Source organism: Mus pahari, chromosome 2 (genome assembly GCF_900095145.1).
Source record: "Mus pahari chromosome 2, PAHARI_EIJ_v1.1, whole genome shotgun sequence".
Lineage (NCBI taxonomy): Eukaryota > Metazoa > Chordata > Mammalia > Rodentia > Muridae > Mus > Mus pahari.
Window position 1 is genome coordinate 33055247 of NC_034591.1, and position 17245 is coordinate 33072491.

The 17245-nt window shown below is 36.6% G+C and overlaps 1 protein-coding gene across 9 annotated transcripts in view; it reads left to right on the top strand.

Annotated features, from left to right (window-relative positions):
• Nucleotides 1-17245, top strand: part of Phf14 (PHD finger protein 14) — a 169153-nt gene that overhangs the window by 30148 nt on the left and 121760 nt on the right. For all 9 annotated transcript variants that reach the window (XR_003843301.1, XR_003843299.1, XR_003843300.1 and 6 more), the window contains one exon: nt 5739-5883. Coding sequence is in view for 6 of the 9 variants with exons in the window: in XM_021190300.2 (XP_021045959.1) it covers nt 5739-5883 (145 nt within the window). In the remaining 3 variants the exon portion in view is untranslated. The remainder of the gene's footprint in view (nt 1-5738; nt 5884-17245) is intronic.

The following is a 17245-nucleotide window of genomic DNA, read 5'->3' on the forward strand; positions in this document are numbered from 1 at the left end:
CTGAATTTAACATTTATTCACTTGGTCAACAAACTTTTAATTATTCACTATTTGTCAACATTCTCCAGGATCTGTAGTCCCCATTTCCAAGGAAAGTTTGTAGAGACATTTTTCTATCTGTAGACTTGGGAAATGATAGTTTTCTATTCCCATTTCTATTTTCTTTCTGTTCATCAATGCTAACTGGCAATGAGTGGATTAGGAAAGTAGAGGCTCTTTCTTAAACAGTTTTGAAATAAGGCTTTTGCATACATTAGAAGAAGGTAACATAAATCTTTTTTTGCTCTCTCAGACTTTCAGAGAGTTGTTTTAAAAGTTATCAGCTGTAGCAGTCATCAGTATAGTTATCAATCTTTGGTCTATGTGTGTGACAGTAAAATATACTTTTTCTCCTAACACATCCTTAATAAGCAAATTTTCTGCAAAGAAGTAAAAATAAACGCAAACGTTTTACCCCATAGAACAAACATTTCTATCCTGAAGCAACAGTAATGACTCAGTCCTGCCATTGAAGTTCTTCTGCAAGTTAGGCTTGCCCATTGGTCCAGAGGCAACGTTCAAGACTTCAGTTAAACATATCTGTGTCTCTGTCTGTGTGCCTATGTGTTTTCTTTCCAAAAGAAAGATTGAGTTGATGTCTTACATGTAGATGTATGTTACATCACATGCAGAACTGTACTAATTATGTCATTTCTGTTATTGTGTTTATGTCAACAAAATTTACTTCACCATTTTTTTTTTTCATATCATTGAAGTATCTTAAACCGGTAGATTTTCTTTATGCTTTATTTATTTTTTCTTATTTTTTTCTGCTTACAGATTTTCAGAGTAGTAACTGTCTATTTTAATTAAGCTTATTATAAATTTTGTGGGTTTGTTTTTCTTAAATAATGTATAGCAAACTCTCAGGGATTCAATGTTAGCAGAGATGAATTAAAAGCTTATACTTACATGATAAACGCTGATTAATTCCTAGATTGCTCTTATTCCCATGAAGAATGTTGCCTGTTTTCAATGCTATCCTAATTCTTATCTTTAGGTAAAGGAAAACTCATTTGAGGAGATAGTATGGCACTATTTAAGGTTGTAGCATGAGCTGTTCCATGCTGTCTTGGCATATTTATGAATATTTGTTAATATTTAGATTGGGCATTTGTTCAGTTTATTTTTTATAGCATTTAGCACTTATTCTATATCTATTTATTGAGGTTACTTTTGTCAGCATATCTAATGTTTCATGTTTAGGTTACTAGTCACAGAAGTAATTTAATAATAGAGAACCTCTGAAGAAGACTCACATTAATACTCAGGGACACTTGTAAAGGTGTAGAAAAATATTTATTTTTTAATAACATCTTCTATTTGATACTATTGCTTAACAGGCTAAGCTTTATAAGTCATTTTAAGATCAAATATGTGGGATAGGTTAATGTCTTTTTCTTGTTTTAGTGAAAAAATTTAAATATTCTGGTAAATAATGGAACCTATATGTAAGTGTCCTGAAGATATTTCTAGCATGAGATCCCAAAGTATTTCTTAGAAAAGTGCCCACATAGACTAACCTGTAGAAGGCTGGTTTTTCTAGAATAACCTGCATAAAGCTTTGTTATAGTTTTATACCTATTTTAATTCCTCAATAATTTTCATGATTTTAATTATAAAATAAACTAAATATCAAATTTTACTTAAGAAATTAATCAGTTTAGATTATTACTTATGTTTAGATTTTCTATTTATATAGCTCTTGTATTTATAAGAAAGTTGTTTAAAGTTTATTTTGTTGCCTTATGGCTAATAGTTTTGTCAGTCTTTCTAGTTACCTATTTTGGGTAATAATAATAACTAAATATTCATTATAGTTTACAAATTTGTTTCTGAAATTTTATATTTCTCTATTTTGCCTGTAGGTTATTGAGATTCCATTTCATAGTAGAGACAGCCGAAAGCATGGCTTTAGAAATCTACACAAGAATATCATAGCTGGTAGCCTTTTCTTATTGCAATGTCAGGTATATTTACAGAGAAATGATGTGGATTGTCTATATGTAAATAATTGCTCTTGAACCATAACAATTTTCAGTTTCTTAGGAGAATTCACTGTTTTTGCTCAGGGCCCTTTTGTAACTCACACCCTTTGATGGCTTCACCATACCTAGGCACACACCTAGAGGAGTGCTTCTAAAACATATTGGCTTTAGGATATATTTCTCATTGAGGATCTGTAGAAGAGTTTGGATCTTAGATTACTGTTTTGATAACTACAACCTTCTATTTTTGACTTAGTATAGGAATTTGTCATATAAGGTTCTTTTATCCTTATTGATAGATGTCACTTGATGTTTACAGTTAATATGTAAGGATTTTGGCAAAATTTATCAATATTTTAAGGAGGAAAATATTAACCCTTTCTCTTGAAAAACCATCTGTGTTTCCATAAAGCAGGTATGAACAAGTAAATCAAGCACAGGATCAAATGAATACAAAACATTCACAGTTCTTGTTAGCATACTGCTGAAGATGTGTGTGTGTGCTTGGGATGTCTGACTTACTAGTTAGTTATCTCATTGCACATTTTGTAGAAAAAATTTGCTGTAAGTCCTATTCAAAGCAGTTTTGGAATATTATACAAACATTTGAGAATCTTAAGAGCTAAATTTTCAAATAAAACATTTATGAAGAATTACTGATCACATGTTTGGTATAGCATTTTTTTTCTTATGTTTTAAAACTGGTACCATTTAAAGTATAGTGGAATTGTTTCTATTGAATTTAAATACAACAGGTTCAATTTAGTCCTTTTGTATATATTTTATAAACATCTTATAGAATACATGGCAAATGAACACAAAATAATGTTTTAGAGTGCAGGGAGAACTCTAGGCAGTGTTTCATTTTTAGGCAACTGTATATTTATTTATTTTTAGATTGGCATACAGAGCATTGGGGTTTGCCCGAACATCTTCATACATTATACTTAGTTCTCAGTTGCTTCCCTGTACTCTGCCTGGTTCCCCTCCTCCCTTTAGATGTGCCCTTTTTTCTCCACTTAGTCCCCTTTGCTTAGCTTACGTATAAATATATTTACCTGTGTATTCTCACCTCCTGTAAGTTCTTTTCTTTAAGATTAACTTTACATTCCAAGGAGAAAAATGAAATAATCGTTGAATTATTACTGTAGTACCTTTTTTTTTTTTTTCTAATTTTGAGATGTTTTCTTTTGCCATCTATAACTTACTTATCTAGTTTCTATTTTTGTGTAAAGCTTCACTAATTTTTTTGTTAAAGGTTTTAGCCTAGTTTCCTTTGAAAGATGACACATACCTTCTGAAATATGGTAAAAAATTCATAGGAAACTGGACTCTATTATTTTGATTATAAATGTGCTTAAATTACACTTAAACAGTAATGCTTCTCTGCTTTATTAACAGACACTCAGATTATGTTTTCAAAACTTTGATTTAGGTTTTCCCATTGAACCATTGTGGCCCGCTGCTAAGGGAACACTGTAGGACTGCTGTTCCCCCTTCCTGGGCATTACAGTTGGGACAAGCGTTTCTGGATCAGAGGGTCCTAACCAGAAGTCACTGCTGTTTTCTTATTCCCAGGCACTAGAGCACAGTACATGTAGAGAGAATTGGCATACATAGCTTAGTCATTGTTCTTCTACATAAAATCAGAAAACAGAGAACATTCCATTTCTCCCCTTGGCAGAGGGGAAAAGCCATGTCCGCAGAGAAGTGATAGATCACTGATTTAGTTTCTACTTCAAGAAATTTAGTTTTTTCCCATTCACAGGTTTAATCATAGAATTCTCTTATTTTCTCTTTTAAGCCATTTTCTAAGGCTTAGATGTAATTCTATCATACAGATGTTGACAGTCCATTAACACAGGTAGCCTCTTAATTATCAGACTTTGTTTCACTAGGTCATTTCCTACTTCATGATACTCAACAAAACAAAAGACAAAACTAATTTAGAAGCGATGGCCTATGAAAAACGTTTGGAGTTACCATGGGAATGATGAATTATCAGTGCTCATTTGGGCTTGTCACTTAGCTTTGAGGTTCTAAAGACCTCATCCCACTCCTTGCCTCATGCTTAGGTGTCAGTCCATGTGTCTGTTTTGAACCATGTACAGGAAGTATTGAGGAGAGTAGGAAGGGCGTGGATAGTGCAGCACTGAGGACCTTTATTACATCATGGATTCTTACAATGACCTTTCTGGTCCCTTTTAATTTGGTCATTCTCATTTTACAAATGGGTACACTGTGTTCGACAGCTGTGAATGAAAATTTCGAATGACCCCCAGGAGGTTCATTAGCTACCAAGATAATGGAAACACATGAGTTTCTTTATAAGATAGTCTCACTTTGCTTTCCCTGATTTGTTTTACAGCTGTAATTTTAGATGCTATTCATAAAATGTGTCAAAAGAATTATTTATTGTGACCTTTCAGGATCATCAGTGGGTGTTGTGACATATGCCTGTAATCAGAGCTAGTGAGAAGTAGAGACAGGATTAGAAGTTCGAGGCCAACCTTGGGTACATAGAAAGTTCACAAACACCTTGAGATCTTTGGATCTTGTCTCAAAAAGCTCCTCCCCACAAAATATTTAAACATATTTACAATTTTTGAAATGATTCCAAGTGTTGGTAGAATTTAAAGTGCTATAAACCAGCAAAATATTAATATGAAATTAAATATATTTAGTGACTGTGAATTAAATATATTTAGTGACAGTGGCTGGAACTATCAATAGTTTTGCTTTTGACTGTGGCTAGCTTTGTAAATGAAATATCCATATATGCCACATTGTTATGTTAAGTGTTACATATGGATAAAACAGGACTCTTTGTTTCGGTTTTTGAGGTAGAGTCTTGCTATTTGATCCAGACTGGAGTTTAACTCCTAGGTTCATGTTATCCACGGCCTAATCCTCTCTGTGGCTGGAGCTATATGAGTATGCTACTGTGCCAGAATGAAGTGTTTTCTTATTAAAGCTTACATCCATAAATGTAAAAGGTTTAAATTACAATGGATAGACTTTCCATTTTTGAAATTTTATCCTTTTATACTTATTGGGATACTAAGGCTTTTATCTTTTATATTGATAGTAGCTACCTATCTTTATTACCAGTTTGCACTAGATATTTCTTGACATAAATGTAAAGAGTACATTTTCTTACGTTCCTAGCAATTACATAACTCTTTTTCTTTTGTAGATTATGTGTTCAGGCTCTTTCTGAGTAGTTGGGTAACTCTGAACCATTAACACTTTGGAGTCTGGAGTCTCTCAGACATCACATGCATACTTGCTTACATGTTTTCTTTATCTTATTTTCCCCTATTTTATATATGTGTGTCTTGTCTTTCCTAGATAGCAATTTTACTGAAGTTTAGGAACCATGTCTTAGACTCTGAAAGTCTGTACATAGAGCTGATAATTACTTGAGGATTAAGTGTTCCTTTTTCCCTAGTTTAAAGGGCCAAAGTCAGATATTAAGCAGGTAGAGCTATTTGCATGCCTGTGTCTTCTGCCTTTGCAGATGCATGGCACCTGAAGAGAAATGACAGAGTAAAAGGATGTGTAAAGGGTCCTTGAACAGTGGTGTAGCATACTTTGAACCTACTATTAGAATGCCACATAAATTTGAAGAAAGTATTTTGAACCAAAATGAGAATTGTGTGTATTACTTTTTAATTAAAGCGTGATTTTCCTGATTTATTTTAATATTAGGACTCTCTGATTCTTGAGAAGAGTCAAAACTGGAGTTCTCAGAAAATGGACCACATTCTGATTTGCTGTGTTTGTCTTGGAGATAATAGTGAAGATGCAGATGAAATAATTCAGTGTGACAATTGTGGCATTACAGTTCATGAAGGTAATTTTGCTGTTTTTTCCTGTTAGAAATGGCTGGTTGACATCTTATTTAAAGGAAGTTTAAATTGTTTCCCTTTTGTACTCATTTAAAGTTTTACTACACTATTATATGATATTATTTAATTGAAAATAATGTATATTGAGTTCTTGAAATTTGTTTACTTTGTGTATATGTGGTGTGTGTATGTGTGTGTGCGCACATGCAGATACGATATGCACCTGCCTGCATGCTTGCCTGTTTATGCTTGTGTAAAAGACAGAGGTGCATGCTGGGTATCTTCTCAAACACTTTCTGCCTTAGGTTTTGAGACAGAATTTCTCACTAAAGCCGACATTTGCTTATTTCAGTGAACTGTTTGGCCATTGAGTCCCAGGGACCTTCTGTCTTTGTCCATCAGTGGTGTCATTACAGACATACACCACCTAAGCCTAGCTTTGTACATGAGTGCAAGCACTGGACCCACAGAATCATTTCCCGAGTCCTAATCTTATTGTATGTGTGTGTGTGTGTGTGTGTGTGTGTGTGTGTGTGTGTCTGTGTGTCTGTGTGTCTGTGTCTGAGTGTTTCGATCAGGATCCTGTGTACCCTAGGTTTACATTGAGTTTGCTGTGTAGTAGAGAGGATGACCTAGGACTGAATTTACAGATTTGTGATTTCACATTCTGCCTGATGGGCGTTGTTATGATCTAAGCCATGGATGCCATAAAGTCACACCATTCAAGGATGGATCTCACTTGGAAGGTTTACTCCAGAGGGACAATCCAGAGACTGCCTCTGGGCAAGGGTGGAAGGAAAAAGAGCAGAGAGAGGAGGGCTGGGCCTTTTGTAAGGGATGTAGTTCATGAACTCCTGGCAGCAGTGGGAATGCATGTGGCAGTTAGTTATTACGTCTGCTGTTGCTCAGTCCGAAAGCAGTATTTCTGGGGCACTGTCCTTCCCTTGCTTTCTGGGATGACATATTCCTCTCACAGAGCTCCTTTTGCCCTCGTGGAGCAGTGGATTGAGGCTCATAGTGGGAAGACCTCCTATTGCTCTATGTTTTGTAATCATTCAGTGGTTTGTTTATTATCCTGTGTGCTTAATGTTCTGTAGTTTTCAGGCATCATGTAGAATAAATGTGCAAATGGCTGATCTTTTGGAACTTAATGTCTAGGGAAATGAAGAGTAAATAGGTAAATCAATAATAAATAAATAAAAATTTAAAAATCCTAAAAATGTTTGATTTGGATACAGAGGAAAATAAAACTCAACAAGTATAGGAAATGGTATGACATCTGATACAAGGTTAACATAATTTAAAAAGAAACTTTGCTTCTACCTCAAAATTTAGTCAACTCCTGGGTCATTTCAGTGGTCTCTCAAATAGTCACCCAGACTCCCCTTCTCTAATCCATCCTCTACCTAGCTAGCAGAAGTCATTTTTCCAAAACGTTATTTAAACAGTTTGAATCCTGTACTACAGCTTGCATACTCCGTTCTAGCTTACTAACTTCTGTACAACTGTACAAACACCCCGAATTTGTCCTCATTGCAAGATCTTTATACACTTTTACTTCCTAGGTTTAGAATATTGTTTTATATGCAAACAACCCCATGACATTTCTCTTTCACTTCCCTTAGGTCGCTACTTATTCTAGAAATAGAAGCTTCTAATAATCCACCCAGCCATTTCCACCCAGCACGAGACATAAAAATCAGACTCACTGACCTGAAGATATTATTTAAATCTGTAAGATTGGCTATGATATTAAGGAAGAGTATGTGTAGCAGGCATTCTAATACTTCAGAGGAGATAAGGGAAATATTAGTGTGGAGATAAAACTATAAAATAAGAAGAGGAGAAAATGTTTCAAGAAGAGAAAATGGGTATCTGTCTGATAAATAGTTGAGAGTTAATAATGGCCTAATTCATCTGTGGAGCCACCCAGACTCAATGGCAGACTCCAGGAATCCCACTAGGAAACTAGCTCAGGTTAAGAGGCGAACAGTAGCAGTAAGAGGGTGGGGGTGGGTCACTTCTCCAGTAAAGCACACGCACAAAAAGAGTATAAGCAGAGACTAGAGGTCAGATTTCTAGGACTATAAAGTTCAGGAGGCTATAGCCTTCCTTCTATCTCAACCCTCAGGAGGTGGAGACAGAATGTTTAGATAAGATGGCTAGCAAGAATAACATTATCATTAGGTTTGAATTACATTAAAGACAGTGCTTCTATATGTAAGGTGGGGAGTGATTGACGAAGCCGCCTGAAATCAGCTTCAGGCCTCCAAATGCACATGTGCACATGCACTCACAGCAGTACTACTCAAGCACATGCATATAGTGATACATCCATGTACTCCACACACACAAATTTACTTAATAAGTAAATATGGAATCCAGACAAGGCCCACATGTAAAGTTCCCTGGGTGCATTATATTGGTGTGCAGATGCAGCAAGAGTTATGTATGGCTCCAGCTTTGGCTCTCTGGTTAACCTGCTGAATAGCCATGGGGTTTGTTTCTTAAGCAAGATATTAGAATATGGTATCCATAGGTGCCAAATTAAATCATTTTGAAGAAATTACTCCAAGATCTTCAGAATCTTTTGTATATTTAGTAACTATGTGCCTCATGTTTTTTTTTTCTTTTTTTCTTTTGTCATTTACTGTTTCTGTTTAATGCATGCATCCTTTTATTTCCTGTTTATCTCTAGATGACACATGTAGGTTCCCTTTGTTTTAGTTTGATTTTCTATAGCAGAATTCAGAGTCCTAAAACAGGGAAAACAAAAGCCAATTATAACAGAATTTACCATTGGACTTACAGTAACTTAACACACATCGATCATATTGGTCTTAGAGAGATAAAATGAAATTCAAGGAAGGAAAAGTAAAATATGTGACCAGATATAAATTTTATGATAAATTTATAAGGAGATGTAGGGATATGTAACTGTAGCTGATAGGGCTAAAAAATAAGGGAGAGTTTGTCTCTATAATTTAGATGTTATAGTAGCTATCAGTTTCTATATAACAATTAACCCCAAACATAGCAATTGATTTAAAACAATAGACATTTGTAACTTACGTCATTTCTAATGAGTAAGAAGTCAAATTGAATGTTTTAATCCTAACACTTCAGAATCTTTGGATGGTTCTGGTGTAGGGTCTTTGAAGTTGCAGATAAATCTTGTTGGTCTAGGTTGCAGTCCTTCTAGGACTGGAGCTAGAGGTTTTGTTCCCAAACTTAGCTATGTTAGTCAATTGTTTGGTGCCTATTAGTCAGTTCCACACCATTTTCCCCTCTCTATGCTCTATATACTACCCCACTGTTGATTTCAGAGGGGTTCGTCAAAAACAAAAGAGCTAGAGATGATTATATGAGTGATCAAAGAGAAAGACAGAAGAGATGGAGATGACTTTTGAAAGAGCAAGTATCTTTTTTTTTTTTTTTTTTTTTTTTTTTTTTTACATAGTTTAGGACATACATAGTACCACTTTGCTGTGTCACATTGTTTAAACCAAAGGTAGTTAGATATAGGAGTGGCCATTCCAAGAGTCTGACTGCCAGGCAATGTTGATTACAGAGGGCTATTAAAGACAGCCACATGCACAGTATATTGCATGTTCTGTGCTTACAGAAAGGACCCAGTGGGAAGGGAGCATTGATAGCTGATATAAAGAATTAAAGGACATTGCATGCAATGTTAGAGGGGGTGGGTTCCAACATGAAGTAGAGATGGAGCAGATGAGAGCAGCCATCATTATAACTATAGGGAAAAGATGGTGTGTGGATATAGATGTAAGTTGTTAGATGGGGTGGTTGGAACATGTGGAAGTTGTTGAGTATTTATTTTCTTAGTAAAATTGGTAGCAGAGGTGATAGTGAGCACAGAGGGGACTTGAAATTTGGATGTGATTTCTGTCTCCAGAAGTTTGTGTGTAAGAAGCTTTGTTCCCAGTGTTGTAGTACTGAGGTTGTGGAAACTTGAGGAGGTAGGAGCTAGTGGAGATAATCGTTTTATGAAGTATAGCGATTGCTTTTCTTATTGGTTTGAAAAATGTCTAGGAAGAATTTGTTTGTTTGTTTGCCTACAGTTGGAGGGGATACAATGCAGCCTGCTGGGTTGAGGGGTATAGTGGCAGGTATAGACTGTAGCTGGTTACATGACACACTAATGGCCAGAAAACAGAACAGTGAATGCTGCTTAGCTTCCATTCTCTTATCAAGTTTGGCACTTCCCCCTTGGAATGATGGCATCTGCATATGGGGTGGGTCTTCCTACCTTAGTTATTTAACTTAATACAGAAAATCCCTCACAGACACACCCAGAGCTAAGTTTCTGTGGTGACTATAAATCTGGTCATGCTGGCAAAAGTAACCATCTCTGGGGTTTCACCTTTATCCGTGGAATGCTGTCGCTCTATAGGGAATCAGATCTCATGGGGCTTTATTGGTTGCCCTAGAAGGGGCACAGCATGCTTGACTCGCAGTTTAGTTTCCTGTACCTATGCCCCTTTACTCCTGTGTCATGTGGTGTCATTGAGGCTATGACTCAAGTGTCATGCTATTTTCACTCTCCAGCCACCAGCCTGAATCATGAGCTAGCCTTTCATGTTGTACATTATTCAATACCAGGTATTCTGTTGCAGAGTCACCAACTGTACAAAGACTTTGTGACTTTTATTCTCATCTAGGTGTAGTTAAAATTCTCTAAAGCAGATCTAGAGAACTTGAACAATGGAAGCTGTAGCAGTACTGACTGTGTTTGTTGTACTGACCAGCAATGTTGGTGTAGTGATGGTTGCTTGTGTCTGTGAATGTTATTGTTGATGTGTGATGCAGGCATAACCTTTTCTCTTAGTGTCAGAGACTTCTGTTGTATCGAGGACACTGACTCCTCAATACAACAACCACAAATAGAGACAATACTTGTCTCTATTTCATTGTCACACTGAGGGTAATTTGTATTTCTTAGCTTAGTCTTTGGGCCATATTTTAGGTTAGGTCATTTGACCATGAATATAGTTTGTTTAAGGTCATGAACATAGTTTAAGAAATTGAATCAATTTCTGACATTCTGATCCTAGGATATTTTATAAATTTAATTGCTGCTATTTTATTTTTAGTTTTTTTGAGACAGGATCTTGGTAGCCTATTTGTTCATCAAACTTACAGACTTTCTCCTGCCTCAGTTTTCTGAGTGCAGGAATTATAGGCATGAGATATTTTGCCTCTGGCTAGCTGTAGCTGATTATCTTCTTCGCATTTGGCATTTGGAAGCCTTTTAAAAGAAGCTCTACATTACTAGATCTTCATTTTCTTACATCAGAAATTGGTTTCAGCTGAACAGCCCTGCAGTCTTCAATTTATCTTGACCATTTACTTACTTACTTATTCCTTTGTTTTCCTGGTCTGTGGAGATGGGTGAACATGCAGTTTCTCATTTACTCTATACTTGGGGGGGGGGGGGTGAAGATGCTTTGAGAGTTCAATGTTTTACATCTTTCTAAAAGATTCTAATGCATCTTTTTGTTTTTCTATGATAGGTTCTCAAGTAGTAGCCTAAATTGGTTTTTGAACTCCATGTAGTTGAGACTAGCTATAAACTCCTGATTTAGTGGCGTCCCAACTCTTAAGATTTGGGATTAAAGGTTCTATCTGGTGTTTGGCTACAACCAAACTTTTACTATAGCTTCAGACCTGAATCCACCAAGAAATACTACCATTTAAAATTCAGAAGGAACATTTTTTTTCTATCCTTTTTTTTTTTTTTCCTTGTTATTTCTTGGTACTGAGAATTGAAACCAGGACTTCACACCTCCTTAGTAAGCATTTTTCCATTTATTAGTGCTGTGGTCCCTGGTCATTTAATTTTATTTTCTTGTTTTAAGACAGATTCTATGTCTTAGTTACTTTTCTTTCTTTTTTATTTATTTATTTTATTATTATTTTCTTTATTTACATTTCAAATGCTATCCCGAAAGTTCCCTATACCCCCCCCCCCTGCCCCTGCTCCCCTACCCACCCACTCCCACTACTTGGCCCAGGCCGTCCCTTGTGCTGGGTCATATAAAGTTTGCAAGACCAAGGGGCCTCTCTTCCCANTGATGGCCNATTAGGCCATCTTCTGCTACATATGCAGCTAGAGACACGAGCTCAGGGGGTACTGGTTAGTTCATATTGTTGTTCCACGTACAGGGTTGCAGCCCCCTTCAGCTCCTTGGGTACTTTCTCTAGCTCCTCCATTGGGGACCCTGTGTTCCATCCAATAGCTGGCTGTGAGCATCCACTTCAGTGTTTGCCCAGCACTGGCATAGCCTCACAATAGGCCGCAATATCAGGGTCCCTTCAGCAGAATCTTGCTGGCATGAGCATTAGTATCTAGGTTTGGTGGCTGATGATGGGAGGGGTTCCCGGATGGGGTAGTCTCTGGATAGTCCATCCTTTCATCTTAGCTCTAAATTTTGTCTCTGTACCTATATCCTTTCATGAGTATTTTTTTCCTTATTCTAAGGAGGAATGAAGTATCCACACGATGGTCATCCTTCTTGGTTTTCTTGTGTTTTGCAAAATGTATCTTGGGTATTCTAAGTTTCTGGGCTAATATCCACTTATCAGTGAGTGCATATCTAGTGACTTCTTTTGTGATTGGGTTACCTCACTAAGGATGATATCCTCCAGCTGCTTGTGGACGTTGTACATCGTGGTGCGCACTAGGCTCCGCACCACGATGTACAACGTCCACAAGCAGACCTTCTTCTCAGCCCCACATGGTACCTCCTCCAAAATTGACCATATAATTGGTCACAAAACAGGCCTCCATATATACAAAAATATTGAAATTATCCCATGCATTCTATCAGATCACCACGGACTAAGGCTGATCTTCAATAACAGCATAAACAATAGAAAGCCAACACACACGTGGAAACTGAACAACACTCTTCTCAATGATAACTTGGTCAAGGATTAAATAAAGAACGAAATTAAAGACTTTTTAGAGTTTAATGAAAATGAAGCCACAACATACCCAAACTTATGGGACACAATGAAGGCAATCCTAAGAGGAAAATTTATAGCCCTGGGTGCCTCCAAAAAGAAACTAGAGAGAGCACATACTAGTAACCTGACAGAACAACTTAGTTACTTTTCAATTGCTATTATAAGACACCATAACTTAGGCAAGTTAGAGACCAAAGCATTTAATGGGGGTTTATAGTTTCAGAGAGTGATTCCATGACCATCATAGTGTGAGCATGGCAGCAGGCAAGCAAGCATGGACTTGGAACAGTAACTGAGGGCTCACATCTTATCTACCGTGGGAAGTAGACAGACAGACAGAGACAGCACACCTCCTCAAGACCTACCCCCAGTGACACAACTCCTATAACAAGACATACTTACTAATTCTTTTAAGCAGTTCTACCAACTGAGGACCAATATTCAAACATTAGAGCCTATGGGAACTATTCTCCTTCAACCATCATAGTCTCCTATGTTGCCAGTCTCTTAATTTGCCACTCTCCTTCCTCAGCCTTTCAGGTAGTCGTTATAATGGGCACTTATCAACACCCTAGGCGTGTGTGTGTGTGTGTGTGTGTGTGCATGCACATATATATGTTTGCTTGTTGATTTATTGATTGATTAATGTGACAGGAAGAATGTCATTTATCCCAGACTGACCTAGAACTTGCTGTGTATCTTAAATACCCTGAAACTCGAATCCTCTGCCTCCACTCCTGAGTTCTGGGATTACAGGCATGTGCTTCTACATCCAGTTTATGCTGTGTTCTCTATCTACCAGAAGCCCTTGCTCATGCTAGACAGACACTTTGTCAATGAACTAGACTTCTTCCTATTTTTTTGAAATCAGGAACTGTTTTTTTTTTTTAAATAAAGTCATTGTTCAAATAAACACAGATTTCTGTAAGGATACCATGTTAGTTCTGCTGAGATCTTTCAGGTTAATTAAAGGTTCAAAATGTGACCTCTGTTTTAGATGAATAGCCTCATTAAAGACAAGTCTAGCCGGGCAGTGGTGGCTCACACCTTTAATCCCAGGCAGAGGCAGGCGGATTTCTGAGTTCGAGGCCAGCCTGGTATACAAAGTGAGTTCCAGGACAGCCAGGGCTACACAGAAAAACTCTGTCTCGAAAAACAAAACAAAACAAAAAGACAAGTCTACTTTTTCAAGTAGCTTTTAATTTTAGAAACAAGTAAAATGTCAGTCTGAATCAAAGCAGACAAATAAGATGGTCAAGATAGGTAATAATGCCATGTGAGTCAGAAAGAAGGTTAAAGCTTCATAATAGTGTTTCACATGTTCTTAGTTAGGACTTTATTCCTGTGAAGAGACACCATGATAAAGGCAACCCTTAGAAAGGAAAACATTTAATTGGGACTAGTTTACAGTTTCAGAGGTTTAGTCCATTATCATTTCAGGATGAATGGCAGCATGCAGGCAGACATAGTGCTGGAGAAGGAGCTGAGAGTTCTACATCTTGATCAGAAGGAAGAGCTCTTTCACACTGGGCAGAGCCTGAGCACAGGAGGCCTCAATGCTCACCTGTGACACACTTCCTCCAACAAAACCTCACTTCCTCCAATAAAGCCACATGTCCTAATAATGCCATTCCCCATGACTAAGCATTCAAATATAGGAATCTTTGGAGGCCAAACTTAATTCATTGTAGTGTCTGATAACAGTGCAAGTTTCAACTACTTTTGAGCGTTTGCTAATGATTACTAGTTTTATTAGTCACTTTAAGTATTGCTAGGAGAAAATACATGACAACAGCCACTTCAGGAAGCAAGGGGTTATTTTGGCTCCCAGATAGCTGCACAGGGTACACTCATAATAACGAGGAGGTCAATCGCTACAGGAGCTGTAGACACCTGGCCATATTTCATGAACAGCCAGTAGGCACAGAGTGAGGAGTTCTTGGTACCAACTTATTTTCTCCATTTTATTCAGTCCAGGATCACATCTTGTGGAATGTTGATTACAACTTTTAAGGTACCTTTACAAAGGGTTTCCTCACCTCAGATAGTTAGCTTAGATAGTCCTTCATGCACAGAAGGTGAGCTTACTCCATGGTGTTTCCAGATTCTGTGTAGTTGGTATCATTACAAGCCAGTGCACCAACTTACTCTTCCATGTCATAGCCCTATTGTCATAGAAGGAAGAGAGGGATAAGAAAGCATCTAATGCCCGTGGATTTATTCTTTGAAGTGTTTTTTGAGAGCTGGCTACTATTTGACATGTAAAAAAGTGTATAGTTTTTGCACTCGAGTAAATCTTCATGTTGTATAATTAATTAGTTGGTCATATGTGTGAACTTCCTAATTCAATAATTTAAAATGTCATGGAATCTTGTTTTCATTGTTTTTATTTTATTATTAACATGACTTGTACAGATTAGTGATATTCACTGTGGTGTTTCCATGTATGCAGAAATACTTATTGATTATGCTCATTTATTCTGCTCTCTGCCCTCTGGTACTCTTCTCAGTTCCTATAAATTCCTCTTCTACAGCCAGTCCAACTTCTTTTAAGTTTCCACATATATTAAGAGAACATTGTCTTTCTGTATTTGGCTTTTTGTCTTTAATATTTTTCATTTTTTATCCCATTTAAAGACTTCTATAAATGTTATTTTTTTCATAGCTGAATAGTACTCCATTGTGAGTACACCATGGTTTCTTTCTCTATTTATTTATTAACAGATACCTATGCAGAGTATATATTAGTTACTATGAATAGTGTCATATTAAAACTTGGCATGCAAATAACTCTGGATGCTGACTGCATATTCTTTGACTGTGTAGGTAGGAGGTGGCTAGGTGGATTATATAATAGGTTTACAGGTAGTCTCTAAGGACCCTCCATATCAACAGTGTAGAGTGGTTTCATATATTCTACACCTCCACAGTATTCATTTTTATTATACTTTTTTAAAATTGTTATTTTAACTGGAGCAAGGTTTGATTTACATTTTATCATGGCTAGTAATTCAGAACATTTCTTTCATATATTTATTAGTTATTTGTATATCTTCTTTGGAAAAGTTTGTATTCATGTCATCTTATGTTTTTTAATTAGATCACCTGGATTTTGGCTACTGAGTTCTTGTTTTGTATTTTGTATTTTGGACCTCTATCAGATAAAAACATGGCAAAAACCTTGTTCCATTCTGTTGATTGTTTCTGTACTCTGTTTTAACGGTTCCCTTTGTGCCAGGAATATTTACTTTGATGTAATCCCATTTAGTAATTTTTGCTTTTAGAGGGATTGGATTCCGTCTTAGTTACTTTTCTGGTGCTGTATAATGGCACCAGGACCAAGACAAATTAATAAAGAAAGCATTTAATTTTGGGATTATAGTTCCAGAGGGTAGTATATTTCATAACCATTAGGCCAGAAAGCATGGCAGCAAGTAGGTATGGCTCTGGAGCAGTAGCTGAGAGAATACATGTGATCCACAGGCACAAGGTTGGGTGGAGAGGGAGAGAGTGCATGCACTAACGCGGAAGGGCTTGGACTTTTGAAACCTTAGAGCCTAAACCCCCAATGATATATCTCCTTCAACAAGGCTACATCCCCTAATCCTTCCAAAATAGTTAGACTATGGATCAGGAATTCAAATATATGAAGATGTGGGATCCATTTTACTCAAAACATCACAGACTCTTACCTAGAAAAATCATGGTATCACTATCTTAAAGTATTTTTAGTATATTTTCCTCTATTAGTTTATAGTTCTGGGTCTTGAATTTAGGCCTATGTTTTGAGCTGAGAAACAAAAATCTGTTTACAGTTTTCTGCGTGCCTATTTGTATCCTGTCTTTCAGCAGCATTTTTTACAGTGCTGTTTTTCTTCTATTGTATGCTATTGAAAAGTGGAGAATTAGTGGGATGTAGTTATATAGAAGGTGACTCTCATCTCATTCCTCTAGATCTTTGTATCTATTTTTAGATCAATATCGTGTTGTTTACATAATCACTACCCCCATCCCCAAATATATTTTGAAATGAGGTGTTGTGATGCCTCCAACTATATATTCTTTTAACTTAAGGTTGCCTTGGTTATTTGGCATCTTGTTGTATTTCCATATGAATCTTGGAACTGTTGTTTGTAGTTCTGTGAAGATTGTCTTTAGAATTTGATGGGGGATTGTACTGAATTTGTAGCTCATATTGGGTATGACATGCTATGATTTCCACTTCAAAAAATTCATTACTGGTATGTAGAAAAGCTATTGATCTTTTTGTTGTTGCTGTCATTTTAATTCTGTATCCTGCTTTTTTTCTTTTATTTATTTATTTATTATTGTTTTCTTTATTTACAGTTCAAATGCTATCCTGAAAGTTCCCTATAC